Source organism: Leucopleurus acutus (genome assembly GCF_964270905.1).
Source record: "Leucopleurus acutus genome assembly, chromosome: 9".
In the NCBI taxonomy this organism is placed as follows: Eukaryota; Metazoa; Chordata; class Mammalia; order Artiodactyla; family Delphinidae; genus Leucopleurus; species Leucopleurus acutus.
The window spans coordinates 24,013,071-24,028,764 of record NC_139144.1 but is presented as its reverse complement, the minus strand read 5'-3'; the positions used below and the strand labels follow the sequence as shown (position 1 = coordinate 24,028,764).

The window sequence follows — 15,694 nt, the reverse complement described above, 5'->3', positions numbered from 1 at the left end:
GGGAAGAGAACTTAGAGTGAAACCACAATGGCAGTTTGAACACTTGGATCCAACTGTGTCACAGCCAGCTTGGCTTCCCAATTATATGCGTCAGTAAATGCTCCTTTGAGCTTAAGCCAGTTTGATGTAGGTTTCTGTTACTTGCAGACAAAGAAAGACCTAGAAACACTTCTGACTCCCACTTTGTAATTGTGGAGAAACAAAGTCCCAGAGAGGTGTTGCCAAGATTAGACAGTAAGGTGAGGGAAGGTCCTGGTTCTCTAGTGTGTGCCAATGAACTAACCAGCATCCTGAAAATAACCACAGAATCACAAAACTATAGATTCCTTTTCTACACGCCAGACATGCAATCTGCTGGCCTCCACATGGAGCATCGTGAACAGTATTAGCCTTTGTCATAGCACTGTAATTTCCGGACTCCAAAAGAACCTGGACTCCGAAAATGGCTTCCTTTTAAGTCTACCATAGTGTTTTAATTTTCCCCTCTAGTTTCTTTTTCCTCCTTAAGGAAAAAAAAAAGATGGAATTTATTTTTAGTACTATCTCAAAAATCCTAAGTCCAGGAGGGATAACTGGGCCTTACAAATATCAAGACAGAAGCTGAAAAATGAGGGCTCTACATTACTCTGTGTCTCTTGGGAGCCATGTGGCTTAACTTTTGCTTGATTGTTCTTCTCCTTCCTTCTTCTATCTGCTTATGGGTCTTCTCATCCTTGTAACCGTGCCCTCCCCAGCACCAGGGTTACCCAACTTCTAAGTTCAAGCAACCCACAGTAAACGCTTCAGTACATTTAGATCAATTGTTCTCAGATTTTTTGGTCTCAGAATCATTTTACACTCTTAAAAATTACTGAGGAACCCAAAGACCTTTTGTTTGCATGGGTTATATCTATCAATATTTACCATGTTCAAAATTAAAATAGAAAAATTTTAAACACTTATTTAATTCATTTAAAGATAATGATAATAAATGTTAACCTAAAAATTTTTATTAAAACCATATTTTCCATAGGAAAAGGCGTAGAATTGTTTTAAATTTCTGCAAGTCTCTTTAATTTCTGGCTTCTGGAAAATGGATGAGATTTCTGCTTCCAAATGAGATGGGAATAACAGGAATCAGATTTACCATCCTGCTTGAAACATCTAAGAAACTAGATAAAATATATAATGGTAGATTAGACATGGGAAAAGAAAAGATTAGTAAACTTGAAGATATCACAATTAAAACCATACAAAATGAAACACAGAGAGACAAAAAGCTGAAAAAAAAGTGAACAGAATATCACTGATACTTGGGAAAGCTTTGAGAAGACTAATATACATGTATTTGGAGTCCCTAAAGCAGATGAGGGAGAGAAAATAATTTTTTAAGAAATAATGGCCAAGCTTTTAACAAATCCAAATTTGATGAAATTAATAAACCCATAGAAACAAGAGTCTTAATGAGTTCCAAGCACAGGAAACACAAACAAAGCCACACCAAGTCACTTCATAATCAAATTGCTTAAAACCAGTTGTCCAAAAACAAAGGCAAAATAAAGACTTTTTCAGACATACAAAAGCTGAAAGAATTTATCACTAGCAGATCTACATTAAAATAAATATTAAAGGAAGTCCTTCAAGCAAAAGGAAATCTAGATCTAAACAAATGGATAAAGCAGACCAGAACTGGTAATTATGTCAATAAATATAAAGGTTTCTTTTTATTGTTTAAACACCTTGAAAAGACAACCAATTATTCAGAGTAAAAACAACTGCAATGCACTGTGGAATTTATAACATGGGAAACAAAATGTACGACACAACAGCACAAATTCTCAGAGGGAAGAAATGGAAGTAACTTATTACAGAGTTCTTCTACTGTATGTGAAGTGATATAACATCAATTGAGAGTAGAATGTGGTAACTTTAAGATGTATATTACAAACCCTAAAGCAACCAATGAAACAAAACAAACAGTTATAAGCCAACAAAAATGATAAAAAGGATCATGAAAAATGCTCAACCCAAAAGCAGGCAGAAAAAAGATAAAAGGGAACAAGGAACTGTTGGGACAAATGGAAAACAAACGTCAACGTGGTAGGCTTAAATCCAGCCATATCAATAATCACATTTTATGTAAATGGCCTAAACATCCTAATGAAAAGACAAGAGATTCGGAGACTGGACAACAAAGCAAGACCTAACTATACCCTGGCTACAAAAAAACTCACTTTAAAAATGAAGACACAGGGCTTCCCTGGTGGCGCAGTGGTTGAGAGTCTGCCTGCTGATGCAAGGGACAAGTGTTCGTGCCCCGGTCCAGGAAGATCCCACATGCCGCAGAGCGGCTAGGCTCGTGAGCCATAGCCGCTGAGCCTGTGCGTCCGGAGCCTGTGCTCCGCAACAGGAGAGGCCACAACAGTGAGAGGTCCGTGTACCGCAAAAAAAAAAAAAAAAAAAAAAAAAAATGAAGACACAAATTGGCTGAAAGTAAAAGGACGGGAAAATATATGCCATGCTAATACTAACCAAAAGCAAGTAAAGTGGCTACACTGATGTTACACAAATAGATTTCAGAGCAGAGAATCTTAACAGGGATAAAGAGGGTCATTTCATAATATAAAGGGATCAATTTATCAAAAGTTCATAACAAAACATGCATAAACATGTATGTACCTAATAAGAGGACTTCAAAATAAATGAAGCAAAAACTGATACTAATGAAAAGAGAAACAGCTAAATAGCAATTATATTTGGAGATTTCAATACCCCTTCCTCAATAACTGATAGAAAAAGTAGAAAGAGAATTCGTAAGTACACAGAAAACTTGAACAACGCTATCAACTAATTTGACCTGATTGATATTTATCATACACTCCACCAAATAATAGCAGAATACACATTCTTTTCAAGTGTACATGGATTATTTAAAGGTGACATCACTGGGTGGAATCTGAAACCATACCTTATATATTTTAAACTGTCACATTAAAATACATTGGTCCATATTATGCTTTGATGGATCTCTTACCCATACATGAAAGATTCATCACCTCGCACACCCCTGAAAGAGTCTTGGCAATCCCCAGAATGCCCTGAAGCACACTTTGACAACTACAGATTTAGATTATTCAATTTTTTAAAAGAGTTAAATTATCAACTGAGCTGTAGGCAACTCTTGTGGCCTAGGTGACCATAAAGAATCTGTTACAAAGTGAGGAAGGCAATCCTCATGCTGATTTAAAGGTTAGATTTGGTGGGTAGTTTGGATTAGTTCAACTTCTGCAACAAATTGCTATGCTTTCCTCTTTAAATATCCTCTTGAAATGAAGTACCTAAAAGACTTGCTGTATCTGTGCACCACAGATGAGCACTCGGGAGCAGAGAGGGGCTAAACGTCACTGACACCACTCAGCTGACATATTCTGTCTGAACATATTGTCAATCTTTAAGTCCTTGAGGCAGGAACAGTATTACTTACATGTGCTGTCAGCATGTAACAAGGATCAACAGGCTCTCCGGGTACGAGAAGCGCCAAGAAACTAATAAATTAAAAAAGAGAAGACATTGGTACGTTATTTAGGGCACAAAATCTTAAGTTGTCAACATAGCAGACACATTTGTTCTAGCCTCTGCAATCATGTACCCACTAACAATGTCTTCATCACTGTCTAAATGTTTTTGATAACGTAGACCAATGTTTTAATAATGACAATACTGGCTCCCTAAGAGTAACTGGTGACAGGGGGCAGAGCTAAAAAATCCTCTTCTCCTCAGAATCTCTGGGTGTGGGACAAATATGTCAGTTTTTTAAAAAGTGTCCAGGTCATTCTAACAGGCAGCCAGGGTTGAGCCCATCATGAAGATATCACACTCTTAGTAAACCTTACGGTCTTCCTCTGCTGCTCCCTCTTTATTCACCCCTCAGGGAGAATGTATGTTCAAAGACCTATATTACATGTTTGGGAACATATAAAAATTGTAAGACAGACTTTGTTTCGAAGAGCTCTTATAATTTATAATAAACACAAAGATGTTACGTTCTATTATGGCGGCAGAATTAAGCTGGTTTACATTATGTGCCTACCTAACCTTTTAATAAGATGCTTAAAGAGGATAGAAAAAGTAAGTTACAAACAGAAGGTCAAACCAAATAATGCACAAAGAGTCAAGTACAGAGGTTCTGTCGCTCTCTGGCAACATGGCATTCAGGGTTCAGTACCATGTAGGGACTGGAGCATGGAGGGAAAAAGGAAATGGAAATCAATCAAGGATCCCATCTCACAATCCTGGGATTCACCTATTTAGAATGAGACAAGCCCATAGAAAATAAGAAAGGAGTTGCCACCATGAGCTACATTTTAGGTATGGTGGAAGATCACTGGAAGAAGAAATTTCTGTTCCCAGAGTTTTAAAATAAGGGCCTACTAATGAGATGTGATCTGATTAACTCCTTGGGCAGATAGTAAAATGGCTAAATCAAGATAAACTGATTTCAAAAAATTAGTAAAACCTAAAACTGAAGAGGGTCTTGTCTTAATACCAAGCCTCTGTTGAAAAGTGTGACTGCTTAATCCCACAACACCAAAACAAACGAAAGGTCACTTGGGAGCAGTGAAAAGACTAACTTGCTAAACAGAAGGGCCACAGTAAGAAACAAAAGGGTTCCAAATTACCTGCCCCATGAAAAACAGGTTCCCTTAAATTAGAACAACAGATGAAAACAGACTTCTGTTAGAATAGTGAAGCAGCTAAATTTCTCCATAAGAAAACCTTTTTAATTTCCTTTTAGAAACTAGATGCATGTAAATTAAGTATTTATATTAGGAAATTACAACCACAGTCTACTCTCTGAGAATAAAAGGAGTCTTAATTCTACTGCTCATTAGCAGTAAAGAAAGAAAATGTAAAGAAAAAAAGTCTCTGAATGGTAAAGTTCAATGGGAACAAATCAAGTTATTTTAATTGTCCCATCTTTATTCAGATAGAGAGTAAATGGCTACTACAGGTCACCTAGGAAATCAGCCTAAAAGCAAAGAAACAAACCTAGGTTCCTGATACTCAGAGCAGGGCCCTCCTTCTATGCCACATCTCCTGCATATTCAACTGAGATGGAAAATATTCCATTGGAGATGAGAAAATATGATTTTCAGGATCACCCACTAAACGACAATGTACTCTACACAGTATCATTCTACACGGATATAAGGAGGACCCAATGCATCAACTAAACCAGTCCCTGTTTACAAGCAGGTGAACCCCAGCTGCCTGAAGCGTCTCTAGAGTTAGGGTAGCCACAGTTTCTACTAACATTCTGTGTTGAATAAGATGCTTGATGCTTTTCGTTTCATACTTTGTGTGTGTGTGACTAGCCAAAATCTCACAATACAATTCAAGTTACTATCTGCTGCTTTAAATTCTGGTGTTGATGAAGAACAGCTGATTAGGGCCTTCACTGTAAGCTGTCACATGCTCAAAGACAAATGTGAGCCTTCCATTTTCTTCATTTCCATATTGAGTAATCCAAATGCTTTCTCCCAAAGCCTGATTTTTCATCCCTTTAACAATTTATATTTCTTTCTTTAGACAGCTTCAGTTTCTCTGGTTCATTTTCCAGCTGGATAATTTCTTTAATTTACTGAGATCACTCTGAATCCTTGCCTATTATCCAAGAGGGATGCTAATAAAAATAATAATGCTAATATTTAACAGTTGTGAGATGACTACATACCATGTACGAAACTAAGCACTTTCCCTAAGTGGCAGGATTATTTGGGATGTTTGCTGCTGGAAGAGACTCAGAAGAATGAGTGATGTCTTTCCCTCCCCTATTCCAAGAAGACAGCCACACAATTCTATTTTGAGCTTGAGTCCCTCCCCTCCATGGGTATCATTACCTTTGGAGCTTCTGGGCTGAAAACAGAAGTTCTCAAGGTCCACAAGGCAACTCCTCAGCCAGGCTTTGGCTTGGAAATCTGGTGGAAAATGAGAGGGTGAGGGTTGCTGGGAGAGGGGCACATCCCCCAGACAGGCTGCAGATGTGCAATGGACCACACCTGTGAGGCATCTGTGGAAGGAGATGGGCACTAATATCCGAGGCCTTGAAGCAGAGGTGAGGATCTTGAAGCTGAGCCTGGGGTCAGTGGGGGGAGGACCTCTGTGGGGAGCATCTCTGAGCTGGCTGGAGCATCCATGCCCAACAGACACAGGAAGCATTGGCCAGGGAGAAGAATCAGGACGGAGGGATAGCTACCACCAGAGAATAAGGACCAGGCCGCTTCCACTACTTCCGCTTCTTCCAGGTAGTAGCTGAATCCCCTGGATTTTGTGTCAATCTAGGGAGGCGAGGCTCCTCCAAATACAACATATTGAATTCTTGATAGTCTTCTGAGTAGGTGCTCAATGCCAGATTTAGTTTGATTGAGGACAAATAAATTGATGTTTTGCTGCATAGGAGGGTAGTGGACCAGGTCCCTGCCCATCACACAGATGTTCTCTAATTTTATACTCACAGGAACCACTTTTGGCTCCAGCAGCAGCTCTCCACCTCATTTTACAGATGAGGCTTAGGGAGGTTAAGTAACTTGCCCAAGGCCATACACATGCTGCAAAGAATCCCAGCTCTGCCTGATTCCAGAACCCATGATCCTTATCATACTACAGATGATTTGGGCTACTCTGTAATTAAAAAAAAGACAGATTTAACTTTGCAAATAATTATAAATTAACTACATCATCCAAACATGGAGAAAGAAACCAAAGTCAACTTAATTTTATATATTCTTAGATATAAATTTGTGCTGTGTCAGTTTTTTTTAATGATATAAAAATTCTAGCATAGATTTAACATGGACTAAAATTTTAAGTTAAAAAACTTAATTCTCAGCCTGGAGCTGTTCACTAAGTATCCAAGTGAAGAATGTGGTACCTTAGTTTAGTATTCACCAAGCAACTATGACATGCCAGAACTGTACTGGGCAGTCCTAATCTCTGAGGATAAAATTCAAATTCCTTGGCTTCACAAAGTCATCTGCTAGCATCATCTTCATCCCTTGCCTAAAAACATCATCTTCTCCAGCTATACTAAACTGCTTGCATGTGACACTTACACTGGCAACTCCATTACAGCACATACCCTCCAGAAGCTAAAAGTTTTTTGCATGACTATCACCTCCTAGCCTCTAGGTTTAATGAAAAGAGGGACTATATTTTAATTTCTATATCCCTAGTACCTAGCTCGGTGCCTAGCACGTAATATTCAAATACTATTCATAGAATGGATGAAAGAAAAACTGAATAAAATTGCAATTTTAAAAGTACTTGGTCTGTTTCCCATATTTGCAAGACTAACCTCTGACCCTAATGTCTTTCCCCAAATGGTAGATTCATATTACGAGAATCTTTCAGCACCACTAATTAGACCCAGTAAATTCTGGCTGAGAGCAAGAGAAAGGGGATAAATAGAAGGCAGGAAAGCTGCCAGCTCAAAGTCTGCATTTCCAGGCAAAAACAAGTAAATGCATTTGCAAAACTGGGTGTATATCCCAAGGGATGCAAATTGGTCATAGGCTTTGGCAACAAGCCTATTTTGCTTTAAAGCACACCTCTTAGTACAAGGTTAGGAAAACCAGAAATTCCCATATATAAATAATTGATCAAAACTTGTAAGAGAATTTGACAAAAACATCCCCAAACTCTTAGAAACCAGTTAAGTAGACTATTAAATAACTACAGAAAGTAAATGATTACATTTAGCACAAGAGTCAGATTTAACTTTAAAAAACAAAAAAGAAAAGCAAGCCACTAATTTTAATTTCAGATCATTGTTGAAAACACAGAATTGAATATTATAAAAAGGAGGGAACAAGCAAAACTTTTAGTCCTGAGATTGCTAACTATTTTGTAGACACAGGAGGCATAAATATGTTGGAAGGGTAGATAGCATAGATAGCCAAGTACTATACTTAGACAGGAGTAGAAAGATACAGGGAGAGAGCCAATTAGGGAAGAAAAATGGCTTAAGATTAAACAGCCAGCCAAATGTATGAGGCTTGTCCAGGCTGAAAGTCATCCTTTGGTTACTGCAGGTGATGAGTTTATCATAGGGATAAATGGGGACATCTGAACTCACAATTCAGGACACAAGATGAAGCTACCACAGTCTGAGACCAGCTCTAATGATCCAACAGCACAGCTGGCCAAGCTATCATTCAGTCTCTCTGCCTCTTGACAGTTTGGGGCAGTTTCTGCTTGTTTCTTCTCCCTTCTCCACTATGACTACTTTCTCTCTGCTTTAGGGCTTTGTTAATTCATGGTTTCTTTTGGGCCTCTGCTTTTCTAGCAACTCTTCCTGCTTACACTCTGTCCTGACTCAAACTTGCAGTAACAGAGATTCTGGCTGGGTCAGCAACTCACTGTCAAGGATGCAAAGCCTCTATGGGGCAACGCTCTTGTGCCAGCTGGTTTCATGAATTCCTCAAGGCCTATAAAATGGCTGGCTGCTTGAGGGCCAGGCACCAATTACTGACCCATTCAGCTGTGGCTGAGAAAGAAAAGTGAAATAATCCAACCAAACTTGACCAACTTCCTGCTTTGTTCAGACGAGGGCTGAGGGTGTAGCAAGCCCTCACAGAGCCATCTAGTATACAGTGGTCCCATCCAATCTACAACTATTAAATGTCATACTCTAGATTCAAGCACCTCTCATTGAAATATAAATGGTTTATAACATAAAATTGGAAAAGGAAACACTGAAGATGATGACGGGGGAAAACTGAGGAGATATTCTATAGGAGGGCAAGGACAGAATCCTGAGCACTGATGGAGAGCTGGCCTCAGAGAGCAACATCTCTTTCACAGAACTGAAGAAGGGAGAAAGAATTCATGCGTGTCGGGTTTTATCTCTTTGGTAAAGTCAGAGGAATAAAACACCGATAGTTACAGGATGAGAGGGATTAGGAGCTTGAGGATAATAAAGGAGCTTTGGAAGAACCATTGTAGGGAACATACAAGTGGACAAAAGATTGATTAAAGAAAAAACACTGCCAAATATAGGACTCAGAAGTTCTAGTAATATCTTGATAAGCACTATTTGCAGAAAGTCAAGTCAGATGTTCTCCAGCAACTCAAAGTTGAGCAGTCATCTTAAGGTTAAGGGTTGAGACCACGAAAAAGACAAAAAGTCTCTAGGATGTTACCAGTGAGGGAATCTACCATATAAATGAGACAGAGATCTAATAATGAAAAGATATGAATGGAACATGCACCTGATAATTCAGCAAAGTCATTCATAATTGGATATAATATGTAGGCAAACAAAGGAATGAGAACACTTCCCTTCCACATTTTAGCATGCCTGCTTATGAAGAAAAGAAATTAAACGTCAACTCCTTGTAAAAGAATTCTTCATGTATGATAATTTATATGAAGCATGATTCTTAGTTATATCTCATATTTGGCAGGGATGCTTATGATATCTTATGTAATATGAATGCTTTAGCTTGCAAATTTTTGTTAATTGTCCTAGGCCATTATTTATTTGGAAGGGGAAGAGAACCAATCTTTCTTCACACCCAATACATGTCAGTTCCAGTGCTAGGTGCTTTACATATGTTATCTTATTAATCTTCCTAATAGTCCTGTAAAATAGGTATAACTGTGAGTAAGTTACAGCTGAGAAAACCAAAGTTCACAGAGGTTAAGTAATTTGCCCAAAAATGTAAAACAAGTTTCACTCCTAAGCATGTGTTCTTTCCAAGAGGTTACACTGCAGAGAGCTGAATAGGGAGCTGTCAAATGAATTCTGACTTTCTCCTATTGCCAAAAGCTTAGTAGTTTATATATGACCTTACTACAAATATGGACTGATTTATAAATCTTTGTTCTCTCCAGAATATTTTTCTACGTTTAATTATTTTGATCCGTCAAGAGGTACAGAGGTGCTATTACAGAACACACCTTTGAAGGGAATAAAGGAGTGTGGGTTCTAGTTGTGGAACCTTAGGCAAGCTTTTTAACCTCTTTTGTGGCCTCAGTTTTTTTTTTTTTTTGCGGTAGCAGGCCTCTCACTGTTGTGGCCTCTCCCGTTGAGGAGCACAGGCTCTGGATGTGCAGGCTCAGCGGCCATGGCTCACAGGCCTAGCCGCTCCGCAGCATGTGGGATCCTCCCGGACTGGGGCACGAACCCGCGTCCCCTGCATCGGCAGGCAGACTCTCAACCACTGCGCCACCAGGGAAGCCCTGCCTCAGTTTTTTTACCTAGTAAAATGAGGACTTTGGACTAGGTGGTGTCTGGGTTGTATTTGACTCAAGTCGTCATTCATTCTTTCATTCATTCAGTAAACAGACTGAGATTAGGCACTATTTTATGTGCTGGGAAAACACTGGTGAATGTAGTTACATTCTCATGGAATTTACACTCTCTAAAATTCCTGATCTTAAGACAGTAATTCTCAAGGTGGTGAGGAATCATTGGTGGAACAAATTTTCAAAGTCACTTAGGGAATACTTTTCTGAAAGTATACCTATACCACATCCTAGATTCACAGCCTACTCCCCACAAAGTAAGCACCGTGGGGAGCCAGTGCTATTGATAAGCATTTGTGGTATCTTTCTTAAAGGCTTGGTAGAAAAAAGGTTGAGAATTAGTGTTCTAAGTGATACAGCAAATTAAAGAGATGCAAGTCATATTGCTCTGTTTGTAAGGGAGACTCATTAAGAGAGCCAATTCTAAGCTTAAAGTAAGTTGGAAAGTGCACTTGAATTAATAGTCCCTGATTAATTTAAGTCCTATGAACACTTGTACCAATCACATAACAGAAATATTAGAATGCTTACCTATGTTATTATTGGCCATAATCTCTCGCGCTGAATTCACGTGCAAAATCACTTGATTAAAAACACCACTATCCTTCTGGCAATTAATTTTAATATCCCAGGCTACAGCCAGTTTTCTGTTTCTAAATACAAACAAACAAGCAAACAAACATTAATAATGTCATAGCATTTTGGTGATGAAAAGCCTGCACACATATTCTTCTTTCATGTTCTGAGAATCAACAAAAACTGAAATGTTGGAAAGGTTTTTAAAATGTATTCCCACTCCTCTCAAATCTAACAGTTATACCTAAAGTTTATGCTACAGTAAATATAAAATTACCATAGAAATGTGCATGACTTGAAAATTAGAAAAAAAAGAAAACACTTCTAGTTTAATACTGTCAGTCATAGAATGTTTTATTTTAAACTTGCTGTTCAAACTTTCAAATACGACATGTGTGGCAAAGAAACAACAGTTAACACACAACATCTGCCACAATTCTATCTTCGCACTGCCTTTTCTATATTATGTGATATGTTACAATTTCTTTCAATTTCTTACATTCATTGTATTCTTAAAGGCAGCAATGTCAATTTTTCTGCTTTGAAAACAGTTCCATTAATGTTCTGAAATTACTTAAAATGACAACTTTTTCCTTTCAGTATTCTACTGCTGCCCACATTAGTGACATAATTCAACATATTAATACATTGTTGAGAGGTACACTGTACTCAATAAATCAACTCCCAACTCTAAGTTAAAATGAACTTCAATCAAAAACAAGCATCTTCCTAAATCAGTTTACTCAGCTACTTTTCTCAAAAATATTTCCATTCTGAAATAAATTTTTCTGTGAGATACAATAGTTTCATTTTTATTCCTAACAGAACTCATGCTGTACTTTTTTTTTTCAAAATATATTCGATATATTCTGTGCAAAATGTTAAGTTCTGTATAGGTATGTACCTTATTTTGAAAAAGTTTATAAAATATAATTCCTAGAAATAACCTCAACATTAGACAATAGAGGAAGAAGAAACATATCAGAAAAAGCCTAATTTTTCACAGGAGAAAATAAGTATGTTCTTAAAGCTCCAGTAATACATTCCTTGAAAAAACTCAGAATGCACTTTGGTCATTATTAAACATATTAGAACACAGGCAAATAAAATAAAATACTTTTGTTGTTTTCTACAGAAAGAAAATATGGCTGAATTGAGGCTGATCAAAAGGAATGGTGAGAGCAAAGTGATATTACGATATGGCTCTGTTCTCTACACATTCCTGATCTTAAGATGATTTGGGGATTAGAACTGCACCAATCAAATAAATAATTTACAATTAATTATTTTAAATTCCCAAAAACATGGTAAAAAATGTGAGGATATTCAACATGATACACCTTGCACCAAGAAAATTCTAGACTGTCTCAAATAAATTCTTTGTTTTAGAAACTAGATACCCAGTTTAAAAAAAAAAGTTTGCTAAAACATTTCATGTTTCACATAACTCCTAAAATTTCTTGATTGTACAAACATAACAACTTAAAATCAAGGCCCAATGTAAGATACCATCATATTCGCCCTATTTACCTAACATGCCAACAGGATAAGTTCTCATTTGGAAACTTGGCAAATTATTTAGGGGGGAGGGGGTTAACTTTCTAGGTTAAAAGCATCTAAAATAGCCCTTATATAATTGGGGGTTGTGGGGGTAGATGTACCAGACTAAGTTTAGAAGGTAGAATTTGCAAGCTATAGCTATTTTTCCTGAAAATTCAGATACAGTTTTACAACTAACAATCAGAAGAATATTTAATTGGTTCTTAACCTTATTCTTAAGTTGTTCATTTGAGTGTGGTAGGAACAGCATACACTATAGTGTACCATAGGGAGAAAATTATTTTACTTGAGTAAACATAATGTACTTTAGTAATATCAATAGGCACTTCACTTGTGAGATGAGCATATACCTCACTCAAAAGGATACCAATTCATGCCCTAGTACACTATAACATATCCCATATAAAGATACGCATTAAAAGTAACAATTTTAAAAAGTGCACATTTTGAGCATGCACAGTTGGAGCTGTGCAAACAGCCCAGTGTTTCAAATAAATACAATTATTACTAGTTAATTTTTATCAAAATATCTTACAGTATGGTAACCATTTACAATTATTGCTCTATTAAGAGTTTTATCATCAAAGAGCACTTGTTGACCTGTTGTGTAATACCATATATATTAATACTGAAGGGTGCTTAAACTGCAGCTTAATCAATTTAGATCCTGGCATTGTTCCGAAATAATTCAAAAGAAACCCTGACTGGATCTTGATTTACTGAAGAAAATGCTTTATGTGTTTAGCTGAGTCCAATGCTAGGTTATAAAGTTAAAGAAGTTTTCCTCAAGTAAGGCAAGTCACGGCATTGACGGAGAAACAGTGCTTAGCAATGGCTTCTCTTCTCACGATTTGTTATTTTGTCATTATTTACGAGCAATTACCAGGATCTCAAGTATCTGGATATCAGTTTTATCACCCTTTCAACAAGTAAGTACATCAAAGCTAAAAATAAAATATAAAGACTAAAATAAATGTAAAAAACAGTGAACAAGTGAAATAAATATAAGAATTGCACAGGACAGTCTGATGTAAACACTTCAATTTCCCAGCTGAGACTCCTGAAGCAAAGAGTCAGTGACTGCTTTCAGGCAGCTTAGTTGGTACTCTTATTCTGGAAAAGAGGCTACATCTTCTTTTCTCTGAATTGTCATGATTTAATCTTCCAAAGCTAGTGAAAAAATAATAGAAATAGTGACCATTAGAGCCAGTTTTGATACTGCAACTTATTAAATTATATCACATAATACTGTTTTTATCTAAATTTCATTCATAAACAAGTGTAGGTTCTACTATTTTAAATTCTTTTATCCTTTTATTTTCAAGAAGAATTCACCTTAAACAAATAAAAACGTGGAAATCAGATTTCTCTTGCTTTTTTTTACTAGGAGGTGGCAATATACATATACTACTTGTTGATATGAATATACTACACCTTACTCACTAGCAGCTTTGCACATGTTGGAGGATGTATGCATTGCTATATAGATAAATAATATAACTTATGGCCAAAACCAGAAATAGGGCTTTTTTTTTTCTTTTTTATCACCTAAATTAGATTCAGATTATAGATGAGTAAAAATAAATACTTCAACTTATCCTATACAAGAGTCCCATTTGTAATGAATACTGTTCCAAATTAGGAGTTCCATCCGTATTATAAACCAAGAATATTTATCATTCTTTGAAGTTAAATGTGAAATTACTTAATTAATATTTAATATTATACAATAAAATCAAAATGACTCCCTTACTGTACATGTGAGATCTCAACAGTGCTGGGGTAACATAAATGTCACAAAAATATAATAAGGCACTAAGAAATTTAAAAATACCTGCAGGCTCTTACCTTTAAATTAAATCCAAGTAAGTCACTGATAACACCAGAAACAGCTGACAGGATGACAACCTGGGTGATGTTATAAAGCAGTGGATTCATTGTAAGCCCGTATAATCTAAAGGGACTGTCCAATTCCTAGCAAAAGAGGAAAAACCCATGAGCCCAGATTCATTAAGAATTATCAGTTAAATTAATTCAGGACAATATGCAAAGAGAATTTTTAGAAACACTGTTTCAAAAAAAAGTTACAAAATTATGATAGCTTTAGAAAGAATAAACTTGGTTGAACTTGAAATAAGTAAATATACTTTTAGGTTTTCTTAGGAGAAAATGACTTTCATTTAAAAGAACTCTGGGCTTCCCTGGTGGCGCAGTGGTTGAGGGTCCGCCTGCCAATGTAGGGGACGCGGGTTCGTGCCCCGGTCCGGGAGGATCCCGCGTGCCGAGGAGCGGCTGGGCCCGTGGGCCATGGCTGCTGGGCCTGCGCGTCTGGAGCCTGTGCTCCGTGGCGGGAGAGGCCACAGCAGTGAGAGGCCCGTGTACCGCAAAAAAAAAAAAAAAAAAAAAAAGAAAAGAACTCTGTAACCTAAATTTGTAACTCCAATTTCTATCCCAAATGAATGACTAATAAAGTATCGATCTAGTAGGTACAAAGTTAAAGAATATTTTTTATTGTAAGAATAGAAACTGAAAGAGAACAATATCTTTTTGCAGAAGATTTAGAAATTTAGTTAGCCAAATTTTCAGCCAATATTAATACATATAGTAAAAACTCCCCCTTGAGACAATTTTCAAATACATGGATTCATTAATTAATTGACTGATTCAAACATTTAAAGTTCTATATGTGCCAGGCACTGTGCTAGACTCTGAGAAGTTAAGATTCAGTCCCCATGCTGAAGGACTTTGCAGTCTAATAGACATGCAAATAAATAATTCAACTACGAGAGTCCCACAAAAGAGATATGCATAAAAGGCAGAGGGCCATACAGGAAGGTGCTCCTGAAACTTAGTGCATGGGGGGAAAGCTGGTATTCCCTAAGACACATGAGAATATGGCACCTTTGAATTACTACAGGTTGTGCATGGGAAGACGTACCTTACGTACTACTTAGGTAAAGGTCATTCTTTGGGCAAACTGTGCCTAAAGACTGACACTAAAGGAATTTAATTGGGGGAGTAGTATATCAGATGTGCGTGTGAGAAATACGGATTAGAGAGCAACGAGACCAGAAGGAGGAACGCCCTAAGAGCTCGGTGTACTGAAAGCTCAAGTGAGATATGATGAGGGTCTGACTTAGAGCAGTACTGAGAGGGAAGAGGGGACGAGCTGGAAGATTTTGAGAGGTTGAGCCAATGGGCCCGAGAATTTCTTGGCTGTGAAAAGTGAGAGAGAAGGCGCAACCTATATATTAAGTCCCAGGTTCCGACT

At 37.3% G+C, this 15,694-nt stretch overlaps 1 protein-coding gene across 3 annotated transcripts in view; it reads right to left on the bottom strand.

The window, feature by feature from the left end:
- Positions 1-12,899: 12,899 nt before the first annotated feature.
- PHTF2 (putative homeodomain transcription factor 2) overlaps positions 12,900-15,694 on the bottom strand; it is a 111,479-nt gene continuing 108,684 nt past the window's right edge. For all 3 annotated transcript variants that reach the window (XM_082846753.1, XM_082846755.1, XM_082846754.1), the window contains 2 exons: positions 14,272-14,397; positions 12,900-13,593 (listed from right to left, as the gene is read on the bottom strand). In XM_082846753.1, the coding sequence (XP_082702879.1) occupies positions 13,573-13,593; positions 14,272-14,397 (147 nt within the window). In that variant the 3' untranslated portion in view covers positions 12,900-13,572. The remainder of the gene's footprint in view (positions 13,594-14,271; positions 14,398-15,694) is intronic.